General features: G+C 42.5%; 1 protein-coding gene across 1 annotated transcript in view; it reads left to right on the forward strand.

Annotated features, from left to right (window-relative positions):
• LOC126249174 (probable glutamate receptor) overlaps positions 1–15,663 on the forward strand; it is a 244,640-nt gene that overhangs the window by 182,348 nt on the left and 46,629 nt on the right. The window contains exon 7 of the mRNA XM_049950830.1: positions 5,230–5,447. Coding sequence (XP_049806787.1) covers positions 5,230–5,447 — 218 coding nt within the window. The remainder of the gene's footprint in view (positions 1–5,229; positions 5,448–15,663) is intronic.

Consider the following 15,663-nt stretch of genomic DNA (forward strand, 5'->3'; position numbering starts at 1 on the left):
CTCCTCTAACCGCGCGGCCACCCTCAGTACTAGATGGAGCGGACTTTAACCTACTGAGTATAGACTGGAAGGTCTATGGATTCATTTGGGGTGGGGGGGTGGGGGTCAAAGAGACAGATAGTCGTGCGAAATACTTTTGAACACATTTTCTGAAAACTGTCTTGAGCAGCTAGCTCTGGAGTCCACACACAATGGAAATATCTTAGACCTTGTAGCTACAAATAGACCGGAGCTTATCGACTGTGTCGGTATAGAAACGGGCATCAGCGACCATGATTACAAAAGTTAATAAATCAGTCAAGGAGGCTAGGAGAGTGTTTCTGCTGGACAGAGCGGATAAGCAGTTGTTCGCACCTCACTTAGACAGTTAATCACTTAGCTCCAGTGACATGGATGTCAAGGCGCAACGTTTAAGCAGATTGTGAATCGTTGTCTGGAGAGTTATGTGCCTACTAAGTGGATAGACGATGGAAAAGATCCGCCATGGTTTAATAACAAAATTCGGAAGATACTGAGGAAGCAAAGGCTGTAGCATTCCCGGTCAAAAGAGAGGGCACAAATGACGACAAGCGAAGGTTAGTAGAGATTCGTGGGTCTGTGGAAAGATCTATGCAAATAAATCACCAGTTCCCGGTGGAATCCCAATTCGGTTTTACAATGTGTACTTTTGGCATTGACCCCTTACCTCGCCTGAATTTATTGTGAGTTTCTCGCCCAGCACAATGTTCTTAGCGACTGGAAAAAAGCGCAGGTGACTCCAGTATATAAGACTGAGTAAAAGAACGGACCCGCAGAATTACAGACATATATCCCTAACTTCAGTTTGCTGCAGAATCCTTGAACATATTCTCAGTTCGAATATACACTCCTGGAAATGGACAAAAGAACACATAGACACCGGTGTGTCAGACCCACCATACTTGCTCCGGACACTGCGAGAGGGCTGTACAAGCAATGATCACACGCACGGCACAGCGGACACACCAGGAACCGCGGTGTTGGCCGTCGAATGGTGCTAGCTGCGCAGCATTTGTGCACCGCCGCCGTCAGTGTCAGCCAGTTTGTCGTGGCATACGGAGCTCCATCGCAGTCTTTAACACTGGTAGCATGCCGCGACAGCGTGGACGTGAACCGTATGTGCAGTTGACGGACTTTGAGCGAGGGCGTATAGTGGGCATGCGGGAGGCCGGGTGGACGTACCGCCGAATTGCTCAACACGTGGGGCGTGAGGTCTCCACAGTACATCGATGTTGTCGCCAGTGGTCGGCGGAAGGTGCACGTGCCCGTCGACCTGGGACCGGACCGCAGCGACGCACGGATGCACGCCAAGACCGTAGGATCCTACGCAGTGCCGTAGGGGACCGCACCGCCACTTCCCAGCAAATTAGGGACACTGTTGCTCCTGGGGTATCGGCGAGGACCATTCGCAACCGTCTCCATGAAGCTGGGCTACGGTCCCGCACACCGTTAGGCCGTCTTCCGCTCACGCCCCAACATCGTGCAGCCCGCCTCCAGTGGTGTCGCGACAGGCGTGAATGGAGGGACGAATGGAGACGTGTCGTCTTCAGCGATGAGAGTCGCTTTTGCCTTGGTGCCAATGATGGTCGTATGCGTGTTTGGCGCCGTGCAGGTGAGCGCCACAATCAGGACTGCATACGACCGAGGCACACAGGGCCAACACCCGGCATCATGGTGTGGGGTGCGATCTCTTACACTGGCCGTACACCACTGGTGATCGTCGAGGGGACACTGAATAGTGCACGGTACATCCAAACCGTCATCGAACCCATCGTTCTACCATTCCTAGACCGGCAAGGGAACTTGCTGTTCCAACAGGACAATGCACGTCCGCATGTATCCCGTGCCACCCAACGTGCTCTAGAAGGTGTAAGTCAACTACCCTGGCCAGCAAGATCTCCGGATCTGTCCCCCATTGAGCATGTTTGGGACTGGATGAAGCGTCGTCTCACGCGGTCTGCACGTCCAGCACGAACGCTGGTCCAACTGAGGCGCCAGGTGGAAATGGCATGGCAAGCCGTTCCACAGGACTACATCCAGCATCTCTACGATCGTCTCCATGGGAGAATAGCAGCCTGCATTGCTGCGGATGGTGGATATACACTGTACTAGTGCCGACATTGTGCATGCTCTGTTGCCTGTGTCTATGTGCCTGTGGTTCTGTCAGTGTGATCATGTGATGTATCTGACCCCAGGAATGTGTCAATAAAGTGTCCCCTTCCTGGGACAATGAATTCACGGTGTTCTTATTTCAATTTCCAGGAGTGTATTAAACTTTCTTGAGACAAATGCTTATTTCCACGAATCAGCGTGGTTTCAGAAAGTATCGCTCCTGCGAAACTCAGATTGTCCTTTTCTCACATGATATACTGGGAACAACGGATGAAGGGCAACAGGCAGATTCCATATTTCCAGATTTTCGGAAAGCATCTTACACGGTGCCCCATTGCAGGCTGTTGATGAAGTTACGAGCATATGGAATAAGTTCACACTTCTGAAGTATTAGAACCCAGGGAAAATTGTAAGTTACTGCTGATGAGTAAGAAGAACAAACCTGTAATGTTCGGATACAATATTACTAGTGTCCTGCTTGACACAGTCAAGTCGTTTAAATGTCTGGGCACAACGTTGCAAAGTGATATGAAATGGAACGAGCGTGTGAGAACTGTGGTAGAGAGAATTTTAAAAAGAGAGGTTCACCTGTGAAGGAGACCGCATACAGGACGCTGGTGCAACCTATTCTTAAGTACAATTCGCGTGTTTGGAATCCATACCAGGTTGGATTGAAGGAAAACATCGAAGCAACTTAGAGGTGGTTACTGGTAGGTAAGTGTTACGGAGATGCTTCAGAAAGTCAAACGGGAATCCCTGGACGAAGGAGACATTCTTTTCGAACAACACTATTGAGAAAATTTAGAGAACGGGCATTTGAAGCTGACTGCCATACGATTCTGCTGCCGCCAACATACATCGCGATTAAGGACCACGAAGATAAGATACGAGAAATTAAGGCTGATACGGAGGCATATAGACTGTCGTTTTCCCCTCACTCTGTTTGCAAGTGGAACAGGAACGGAAATGACTAGTGGTGGCTTCTGGAGTACCTATGTAGATGTAGATAAGCAAAATTATCTATTCTACAAAACATTAAATTCAAACAGATGCTGTAAATACGCACAAACCGTCAAACCTGCATCTAATAACAGTAGTGGATCATTACTGAGAAATGATGATACACATATCGATATGGGAGAAAACGAAAATGGGCTTGACGTCTGCAATGGTAATAACCGAAATGAACTGGTGGAGTGATTAGCTTCTTTGCTCGCTTCAAAAGCGATAAGTAATAATACAGATGATAATGAAACGATATCAATTGAAGACGAACGTCGAGAAGCGTCGATTACTGCTTGAAGTTTACAATGGCTGTGGAAAATATATTGAAAGACTGACTGCAGTATGGGAAGTCGTGCAGACAACAAAGTCTTACATCGAGAAATTGAATGCTTAGAAAAATAATGATTAACTTCCTCCTCTGAGCAGGACCATTGCTGTGTTTTCCGATTGAACCAAGAGATGGTATTTACGATGAACTTACGTCGTTCAGTCAGATACTTGATAAGCTGCTGATTGAACCAAGCCTGGGTATGATGGTGAAGGAAATAATGCAGCATTCATCAGAATTTCAGTTTGTACATAACCTATAGTACGTTAAGTTCAAATGCAAATAAAAACCAATATTAGGCTGTTAATAACGTCGACTGCATTTTATAGCGTATTACATGATGCATTATCTTCGTTTCCCCTAAAATGTAGCTTGCTGCGGTGAAGCATTATTGAAAAACTTGTGAAAACGCTGGTTATGTCAGTTCATTCTATGAATCAGCAATAATGTTTCCTCAGACTGAAATGCTAACACCATTACCACTTGACAAACATCATAGAACAGTCTAGATGTGGAAATGTGTTTTCTTCAAATATAAGCTTTGTCAGGTTTGTTTTAGTATTTTGCTAACATTAGGCCCAAACAAAGTGTACCTGCATGTATAGAATGTTATTTTTTAACCACATGTGTTTAGGCATTAAAATAGCGTTGCGGCACTTAATTTGAGAGTTCACAATCATGTTTTAGCCACCAATTTGATGGATATATGTGTGTGTATGTTTGAACAGGGAGGCGGGATAACACTGTGCTACTAGACATAAACATTGGCAGAAGTAAAGCTGTGAGGACGGGGCGTGAGTCGTGCTTGGGTAGCTCATTTGGTAGAGTACTTGCCCGCTAAAGGCAAATGTCCGGAGTTCGAGTTTCGGTCCGGCACACAGTTTTAATCTGCCAGGAAGTTTCACTCCGCTGCAGAGTGAAAATCTCATTCTGGAAACATTGGCTTTTTAGGTTACTAACATTTTCTTGCGGACATTTTTCGATGTACAAAGAACTTGACAAGCATCATTGAACAAGTTAGATATGGAAACCTGAGGGAAATAGCACTATGACACTTGAAATAAACAATGCATTTTTGTACTGTTTACATAACTTACGGACATTCTGAACTGGGAAACAACATAGTGCGACTTGGGAAACACCACAGAAAAATTTAGTTGTAGATAATAATTAATTTGAGGTTCCATTGTGTTTTACACATGTATGGTGCAGAAATCAAAGTTTACATGCTCGATAGTGCTGCTTAACTTGCAAATTCGTGGCATAAACATTTTGTGCATGTGCACGTGTGTCTGTTGCTGACCATTTACATAATTTTTTGGATAAATACTTTTGAATGTGGCGCAAATGAAAAGAAAAAAAAATTCAGGTCATTCAGATACTTTAGAGGATGCCCAAAATGGTTGCTTTGGGGCTACATTGTGACTTGTTTTTAATGTCTGCTAAAATACTATGCTGTGACTGACTATTTCATTTCAATACCTTGCTCATATAGGATGGACTGGCGCGAGGTAGAGGGAGTGGGAGAGCAGGAGTAGATGAGTGGCATGTGATGTGATAGATACAAGGGGTGTTGTTTGTCATAAGGGGAGCATAGCTCCCACTATCTTGGGTTTTTTAACTTCCAACCACTGCCAGAGACTGCACGCTGTGACAGGAATGCCGACTAGCAGCGGAAACTTGAATTCTGTACTGGAGTCCCGGTAGATGTACTACTTGTTATATATTTTCTTATAATATTAATACTATATTTGATTCTTTTTCAGGTCATGACCTGACTCCTGAGTCTCTACCCTGCCGCGTTCTGTATTTTACTGCATACATAACAGCTGTCATTATTCTGGCATCGTACTCAGCTGGCCTTATAGCTTTCCTTACTGTGATAAAAGTGTCCCTCCCGTTCACGGACTTCAAGAGCCTCCTAGACCTTGGAACATATCGCCTAGGCATGGCCCACAAGTCTGGGGTGCTGAATGTTTTTAATGTGAGTATACTGCTGGTCATTAAAGACAAAATATTTTCTTTTGAAAATGCTTATAGGTTTCTGAAACTGAAGTAGATGCAATGGTTCTCTTTAGTTAAGAGAGAATCACCAAACCACAATAAAGTGGTTAGCTTAGTCTTTTGTTTGTTATGAGGACCATATTTGAGACAACTTGCTATGATGTGGAACGTTTTGGTAGCTTTACAAATATTACACAATAGTTACATCCTGACCGTTTGCATAATTGGGCTAATTTATGTGAAGGTTAATAACTGAAATCCATTCACATGTATATACTATCCAGTTAGAAGTTCGTTGTATTCCATCTGATTTATTTATGAGGAACGGTTCAGGTATTTTGTAGACGCTCTTTCCTGTGTCGGAGTGAGATTAAGTTGTGGATAAAGGAGGTCACTTTTGGCCCTAATTTTACATTTATGAATGCTACAACTATTTTCAAATTGTGACTGATTTTTCGCAACAAATTTCATGTGACAGTAGGTATACTGAAAGGCTGCTGTTAGTATGACATTTTTTTAAGGAGTTGCCGAGAGGAGATTCGAGGATGATCGCCAGATTTTACCCTTATACTTCGTTACAGTATAGTGAACGATTTGAGTCTAAGTGTGGAATTACTCTGGAAAATAACTTCAAATGACATTAATGAATAGAGATATGCAAATTAAAGAAAATATTTGATGCTTTGCGTTACGCAGAAATGTAATCACACGTAGAACAGGTGTTAATCAAGTCAAGCGTTTGAAATCTGTGGTGTGTGATATCTATTCAAAATTCTGATCAATAAGCACTCCCAGCAATTTTTAACATTCAACTTTGCATATTATTTCACCTTTTAGTACGTTGTTACAGAAGATAATACGCTGCCCAACGCAACAGTGAAGAACCCTGAAGTGAGGAGGAAACGAAATGCTGCGAGGGGCGTTTGAAAAGTCCGTGCAAAGTCCGAGAGATGACACGACCGGCGAGTATCGAGTTCATGTTAAGTTAGTAGCATATTTGGAAAGAACGCTCACCATGTTTCAGCCGTATTGGTCTATTTCTTTATATTTGGCATTCGTTTGAGTCAAGGAAGTCGAGTGATTGTCAAAAAATGGACGAAGAAGAATTTCGTGTGACGATTAAACATTACTTTATGAAAGGCAAAACGCCTTAGGAGACTAAACAGGAGCTTGATAAACATTACGGTGACTCTGAACCTTCGATTAGAACAGTTTATAAGTGGTTTAAACATTTTCGGAGTGGCCATATGGGCGCAAGTGATGCTGAACTTTCTGGACGCCCTGTAGAGGTTACGACTCCAGAAATCATTGGTAAAATCCATGATATGGTGATGGATGAGAAAAGAGTTAAGGTGCGTGAGATTTCTAGTGCTGTGGGCATCTCGAATGAACGGATACATATTATTTTGCATAAACATTTGGACATGAGAAAGCTATCCGCAAGATGGGTTCCGCGATTGCTCACGCTTGACCAAAAATGGAATCGTGTGAAGTGTTGCAAGGATGGTTTTCAGCTGTTCAGGATGAATCCGCAGGACTTTAAGCGTAGTTTCGTCACTGTGGATGAAACATTGATACATTACAATACTCCTGAGACCAAACAACAATCTAAAAAATGGATTACCAAGGGAGAATGTGCACCAAAGAAGGCGAAGACCAGTCCTCCGTCCGGAAAGGTTATAGCGACTGTCTTTTGGGATTCGCAAGGGATAATCCTCATCGACTATGCGGAAAAGGGTAAAAATACTACAGGTGCATACTATTCATCGTTATTGGACCGTTTGAAAACCGAGCTGCAAGAAAAACGCCGGCCATTGGAACGCAAAAAAGTCCTTTTCCATCACGACAATGCACCAGCACACACCTCAGCAGTTGTGGTCGTAAAATTAATGGAAATAGGATTCTAACTCGTTTCACATCCCCCCTATTCTCCAGACTTGGCTCCATCGGTCTACCAATTGTTCTCCAATTTGAAGAAATGGCTGGCGGGACAAAGATTTTATTCAAACGAGGAGGTAATTGCAGCAACTAATAGCTATTTTGCAGACTCGGACAATTCCTATTATTCGGAAGGGACAACAAAATAGAACAGCGTTGGACGAAGTGTATAAGTCTAAAAGGAGGCTATGTCGAAAAATAAAAAAGGTTTACCCCAAATACGTAAGTAGTTTTTATTTTTGCACGGACTTTTCAAACGCCCCTCGTACTTCACACTTTGAGGTGGTATGTGACGTCACTTCACTGATTACAAAATCGAGTCAAATTTACACAGAAATATGAGCCCACCTGTCAGTATGACATTGCACCACCTATGGTCTGGATGGATTTATTGACTCAGTATATGTGTCCTCATGGCATTGTGTCCTCTCCAGAGGCAAACTGGCTAACAAAAGTAGGATAGCAGTGCAGGTTCTGTATTTAAAGGGACATGTGTCTCAAATTAATGGGATTTAAAAGCACGCGACTTAAAGGGACAGTGGGATAGCAGGGCGGGTGCTGGCCGAGATAACGAGCTTATCACACCCGGTGTCAGGTTACACATCCAGTGGCAGGTTACCCATTTAGCTGACTTCTGACTTACACCCTCCAACCCCCCCCCCCCCCCCCCCGCCCCAGCTCTCCCTGGGGAACCACCAAGAATTAGTCAAGGTCATCCATGGGAACCACACCCCATCCTCTCCACACCCTCATCTCCAATCCCATCTCCCCCTTCCCCCCTGGACCAATGACATTCAAAAATCGCCCTCGTCCCCCACTCATCTTCATTTTCCATAACTGGGGCACTTGAGTCTGTTGAGCTCACTTTGGAGCTGGACAGCATAGGCTGAGGTAGCAGGCTGTGTCTATTTATTAATAACAAATTAATGTTGCTATACTGTCACATCACTTGAGTTATAGGCTGTGGCTGTCTGTTAATAACAATTTAATACTACGTGATTTTCGTCATTCGAGACACAAGCAGAGGCCACACCCAGACAAATATGTAAGTGCTCTCATTATTCTATATTTTCCTCAATTTTATGTATTTTTACAGTTTCACGTATTTTCACGTATTTTCCACAGTTTTACGTATTTTCCACAATTTGTCTCTTGTATAACTGGGAAACGTGAGTGGGTATATATAAAAAATCTGGCATATTTTGCTTATTTTCATTCCATTATGTCATATGGTATCATATTTTGGGGTAACTCCACAAACTGAAAAAAAAGTGTTAGAGTACAGAAGAACATCATGTCGAAACCTATTCAAAGAACTGGGCATACTAACCACAGCTTCTGAGTATATTTATTCCTTAATGAAATTGGTTGTAAATAATACATCTCTTTTTCCAACTAACTGCTTAGTACACAGTATCAATACTAGGAATAAGAACAATATACCTAAAGATTTAAAATCACTTACTCCTGCCCAGAAAGGAGTCCAGTATTCCGCAAAGCATATTTTCAATAAGTTACCAGCAACCATTAAGAGTTTAGTTTGAGATGAGGCACAATGTAAACATAATTTAAAAGAAGTTTTGGTGGCCAACTCCTCCTATTCCATCCATGAATTTCTCAACAAGTGCAGTAGACCATTTTAATGAATATATATTATACTTTAATTTTTGACAATACTTGGTTGTAACAGCCTCGTAACTACCTACTTTGTGAATGATGGATTTAATGAAAGCAGATGTAAGTATTAAACCTGTAAATATTAGAAGTTTAATTTTAATTCATTTACATAATTTTACTGTTTATTGACTGAGGATTATTAAAATTAATGAAACTCAAGTTTTTCTAATGACATAATTGTAATGTGTTTATCTGGTATGTCCCACACCCAGGAGTATCCCCTCTTTTGTGGGTCTATCGAATGAATAATTAATCTAATCTAACATACAGGTCATGACACCTATTTTTCTGTACGACAAAATGTAACCTTAGAGAGCTGCAGAGTTTGCGCACCATTTGTCAACTAGACGATTCTCTGAAGAGTCAATTACAACTTAGCTAATACAAAAGGGATCAAATTATTGTAAACAAAACACACACACACACACACACACACACACACACACACACACACACTGACTGTTGAAAGAATACGGGGTGCACATGCCTGAGAACAGTAGATTCAATAGGCCCCGCGAGGCTCCAGCTAGGTCAGACGTGGTGTCGCAACGGCACTCTCTATGTAAATGAAACGGCTAGCCCCGGGGAAGAGGCACTGACACCTCAACGTGCGGATACTAGGTGACGGAAACTATAGGAAAATCTCGTACGCAATCTGATAAATGGAGGGAATCACCAGCCTGCGTTTCCGTCTATTTGACGGTGCAGAATTCCTGCCCCCAACATATGCGAATCTCCATTCTACGAGGCGTGTTTTTTAAGTAAGTACCGTTTTGAAATTAAAAAAAACGTGCTAAGATCTCCCAATAATTTTATTTTTACATGAAAGCCTATACCTTAACCTACTTTTCTACATAATTTCAGTCAATATTGAGGCACTTGTCATAACGTTGTACCAGTTTTTTAATACCCTACTCATAGAAGTCTGCCGCCTGACTTGTTAACCACTGCATCACCACTGTTTTGACTTCGGCATCGTCTTGAAGACGCTGACCGCCCAGGTGTTTCTTCAAGTGCAGGAACAGATGGTAGTCACTGGGCGCAAGATCAGGGCTGTGCGGAGGATGATATAGTGTTTCCCATCGAAAAGATGTGATGAGCTCTTTGGTCTGATTCGCCACATGCGGACGGGCATTGTCTTGCAGCAAAACGATGCCCTTGCTCAACGTGGACTGTTGCTTTGATTCTGGTGTGACGTAGGCCACCCATGTTTCATCGCCCGTAACAATTTGGCTTAAAAAATCATCACCGGCGTTGAGGTACCGCTCAAGGAAAGTCAGTGCACTGTCTAAGCGTTTGGTTTTGTGCACATCTGTCAGCATTTTCGGTACCCAACGTGCGCACAATTTTCGGTAATTCAAGTGCTCGGTCACAATGCCATACAAAACACTACGAGAAACATTAGGAAAGTCATCCCGCAAGGAGGAAATCGTAAAGCGTCTGTTTTCTCTCACCTTATTGTCCACTTCCTGCACCAAATTTTCATTAACGACCGAAGGACGCCCACTCCGTTGTTCATCATGCACATTTGTGCGGCCATCTTTAAATGCTCTCACCCAATTTCTTACCATTCCATCACTCAATGTTTTCTCCGTAAACTGCACAGATCTCACGATGAATATCGATCGCTTTTAGGGATTTAGCACTAAGAAATCTTATAACAGCCCGTACTTCACAGTCGGCGGGACTGACGATTATCGGAGGCATCTTAAACACTCAGTACACAACGTAAACAAGGAAGAATCAGACTAACGGCGTCAGTGCGTAGATTAAGGTACAGGATTTCATGTAAAAATAAAATTGAGATATCTTAGCACGTCTTTTTTTAATTTCAAAACGATACTTACTTAAAAAACACGCCTCGTATTATCCAGAGACTTCTCTGCGACCATTTAACAGAACAGAAGATGAGCTGCTGTTTCGTCAGATAACTTGCACAGCCTCTTAAGACGGCCTCCAGATAGAGAAGACCTCGTACTTAAAAAGCGGGCTCTCCGAATGCAATATGAGCATTCAAAATGGTTCAAATGGCTCTAAGCACTATGGGACTTAACATCTGAGGTCATCAGTCCCCTAGACTTAGAACTACTTAAACCTAACTAACCTAAGGACATCACACACATACATGCCCGATGCAGGATTCGAACCTGCGACCATAGCAGCTGCGTGGTTCCGGACCGAAGCGTCTAGAACCGCTCTGCCACAACGGCCGGCGCAATATGAGGATAACCTTCAGAAAACGTTCTAAATTTTTTTTTGTTAAAAGGCGCATTTGTGTCGCAGAAGAAGTCTGTGAGTTGCTGGATTTACATATACAGTCTTATTACGAAAAATGAACTATTTAGTAGCAAAAACACCCCTACATGTAGCCGATGTAATAATGTCATCAGGTGTGAAGTGTTGGACGATAAGATTTTACCACAAATCCACCTCTCACCTGGTTCTAATATATCGGTACAGTTCCGACAACGTCCCGTCTACCAGACTACCATTGATAACGAAGCACGGATTAACTAATATCAGATTCATTTTCAGAGCCTGACGCTGCTGATAGGAGACGTCTTTAGATAGGATATTGCTAAATCTTTTTTCCGTTCTCTTTCAAGGCGGTTAATGCGACAACTCTTTTGGAAAATGCACAGAATCCTTACATACGATCGCATGGTTCAAACCCGCGTCCGGCCATCCTGATTTAGGTTCTTCGTGATTTCCCTAAATCGCTTCAGGCAAATGCCGGGATCGTTCTTTTGAAAGGGCACAGCCGACTTCGTTCCCCATCGTTCCCTAATCCGATGGGACTGATGACCTCGCTGTTTGGTCCTTTCCCCACAACCAACCAACGAACTCTTCATCTCAGAGTAGCACTTACATGCGACTGTTTCCTCTTAAAGGACTCTGCTGTTTTTTTTTTGTTTTTTTGTTAAGGGACAATATGTTTAAGGTAGGGCGTGTAACGATTATATCCTACTTCTCATGATCCAACGTGGAATGAGTCCAGACTGATGATCAAATCCCATAATGTGGTTTTATAAGGTTACTGGCCACACTTCACAGCAGTGAATCTTTTGTTGCTTGTGGATTTGCTGTAACACACCTTTACTAACTAGAAAACGTCTCCCAAATTCAGTAACGTAATACTGGCTTGTTATCGTTAGCTTCGGTCAACACTATACAGGACCGATATTTACAGCCAGTGCAAGACAAGAGAAATTAGTTCAAATCAAATGTGTGTGAAATCTTATGGGACTTAACTGCTAAGGTAATCAGTCCCTAAACTTACACACTACTTAACCTAAATTATCCTAAGGACAACACACAGACCACACACACACACACACACACACACACACATACACACACACACACACACACACACACACACGCCCACATGCCCCAGGGATGACTCGAACCTCCGCCGGGGCCAGCCGCACAGTCCATGACTGCAGCGCCCAGACCGCTCGGCTAATCCCGCGCGGCGAGAAATTAGTATTCATACAGACAGACGCTTTCCTCTCTCTAGTTCCGCTTTTGCGTGTGGCACATGCTACTGTATGTATGTATGTGTGTGTGTGTGTGTGTGTGTGTGTGAGAGAGAGAGAGAGAGAGAGAGAGAGAGAGAGAGAGAGAGAGAGAGTCACGATCACATGATCCTCTTGTAAGAGACCTTCAGTTCAAACAAATACTAGGAAAAGAAGAAAAACACGACCGCAACACAGCTGGGAAGGCTGTGTTTCTTAGAGACATAGCTGCGAATACGTAATAAAGTATGTTTCCCGGCCTTGGTTCTACAGGAAGTAACGGGGCAGACGAAGGTTCCGTCAATAGATCGGCTACAAAATAGATGCCAATATCGCTGTTTTGTGTAATCGATTTCCACTTAGCTGTAGGCATACAGTGTGTAGTTTTATAAATCATTATATGTTCTGGCTCTCTTTGCCTAAATAGCGTATTGAGGTTAGGAATTGCATCCTGCCATAACCAAATAACCCATTAAAACTACTGTCTTCCGAAACATGAATACATCCAGGTAGAAATATAACACGTGATCTAATTTTGGGGGTCTTAACAGTAAAAAGATGTCACGATTGCGTGATCAACATTTTTAGCTCGTATTACTTCCCCAGTAAACCAATAATTGCACAACGACATCATGACTATATATACGAAAATACAATAGGTAATAGCCTAAACATACTCGACAAACATTGCCTCCCTTACGTATCAGGAACGCATAATTTGCTCTACAAATGGTTCAAATGGCTCTGAGAACTATGGGACTTAACATCTGAGGTCATCAGTCCCCTAGAACTTAGGTTAGTTAGGTTTAAGTAGCTCTAAGGACAACACACACATCCACGCCCGAGGCAGGATTCGAACCTGCGACCGTAGCGGTCGCGCGGTCCCAGACTGATGCGCCTAGAACCTACATCTTTACCAGTAAGAAAGCCAGGACTCACCTTTGTATTATTTGAATTGCTGTCAATAGATTTTTCCATATTCTTAACACACTAGCAAAAATATCGGGGGAAGGTTATGCGTTTGACAGCTGTAGTAACTGCAAATAACAATCATGTTACCCAGTCTTGATTATGTAGCTTGTATCTGACACCATTAACTTGGATGACGAAACGATTAGGTGAATAGACAGCTACATCCTTTCGCCATTATCAACTGCTCCGTTAAAACAACATTCTTGTAATACATATGCACACCATACTGATGTGCTTATGACGAATTGACAGTAACCCAGCAGCACGGCACAGTGATACTGACAGTCATATTGTAGACTGTTTCTTGGCAGAATGCTATTTGTGTAATCAATATCCATGTTGAAACAATAGGCATACAGTGTATTGTAACTCATTATAGGTCCTGATTGTCTTTTTAAGTAGAGTTTAGAGGTATGATATTGCATCTCGCCGATTAATCCATTAATGTACACATGTACACATCCAGCTTAAACATATATGTTATATGTATTCTAATTTTAGAAGTTCTCACCAGAGAAGACGTCGTGATCACGTCGTCAACAACGTATGAGATAGTATTACATCGCCTACAGACAAATTGCAGAACGATCTTACGACTGCGTGTACGGAAATTTTACTAGGTAACGGTCTAAGACTGCTAAACACACGTTGCCTCCTTTATGTATGAGAAAGGTATATTTTGTTCTACATCTCTGCCACCATGACAGTCAGGTCCTATAGAGCTGTATAGTTGTTCTTTGGATTCTGGTATTTACTGTCACTAGAATTTTCCATATTCTTCACAAAAAAAAAAAAAAAAAAAAAAAAAAAAACTTCTTGGAAGATAAAGTATCCCATACTGATTTGCTTACTATGAATAAACAGTATAACTGTCACCATCGTTGTTTGGGAGCTCATGTAATTGATATCCAGGTTAAATGATTAAAATTGTAGACATAAAGAGTATAGCTTTATTATGGTCCTGATTACCTGATGTGTATGTATATCCCGACAAGTCGGCACCTCCTGTCGCCATCCTCTGTTTAACATTTTACCGACATATGTTGTTATTATTACTTAAACAAACAATTACCCTCCTCCTATAAAGTGGCCTGGGTGTACGTAAAATGAATTTCTTCCATTAATATGCGATTTGGGTTACACCAGACATCCGGAAAAAAAAATTACGTCCATCCTACCCCTGGCCTTGGTGGTATCCAAGTCGCAGCACACACACAACAGTATATAATTACATCCACACTCAAAGGGTACGACTGAAAGTTCTGCCATATTGGGTCTTTACCTAGATGTTTCTTATACGAATCATCGATTACACTGTGTTTGACTTGTGGGAGTCTAATGAAAAATATTATCTATCTATCCATATTTTTAAATATAATGTGGAATTCGATAATGCTGTCGATGTATGTTCGTATAAAATAATGCATTCTGAAACGCTTTCTACTACTATAGACAGTGTGTAAGTTCAAAAAATGGTTCAAATGGCTCTGAGCACTATGGGACTCAACATCTTAGGTCATAAGTCCCCTAGAACTTAGAACTACTTAAACCTAACTAACCTAAGGACATCACACACACCCATGCCCGAGGCAGGATTCGAACCTGCGACCGTGGCAGTCCCGCGGTTCCGGACTGCAGCGCCAGAACCGCTAGACCACCACGGCCGGCAGTGTGTAAGTGCTGGACTGTGCACCTAAGTATAAATTGTGTGTTTTATCAAAATAAACGTCTTAGTTGCTCTTCAGAAGATATCAAAGACACCCATACATTATGACAGCCCTTCTTGCTAGGGCTAGGGGTTATATTATCACATTCATCCGTATGGTCGTCGGATTTGGGAGTGGCATCTCACATTTTTTAAAGACATCGTGGCTGATACTTGAATAAATATTTTCCGCTAAGTATGCGTTCCTTGTGTGCATAGTAGCATTATGCGCGTTCAACGTCGTTTCTGGACCCACGTCCCATCCCCATCGCCCTAGGGGATCCGCGTCGCAACACACCCAGTATAGTGTAGCTGGATTGCAAGTACAATCACAGTTAGAAGATATGGCCAGAAGATTACGTGATCAATAGTGTTGTGATCATGAC

Source organism: Schistocerca nitens, chromosome 3 (assembly GCF_023898315.1).
Source record: "Schistocerca nitens isolate TAMUIC-IGC-003100 chromosome 3, iqSchNite1.1, whole genome shotgun sequence".
Lineage (NCBI taxonomy): Eukaryota > Metazoa > Arthropoda > Insecta > Orthoptera > Acrididae > Schistocerca > Schistocerca nitens.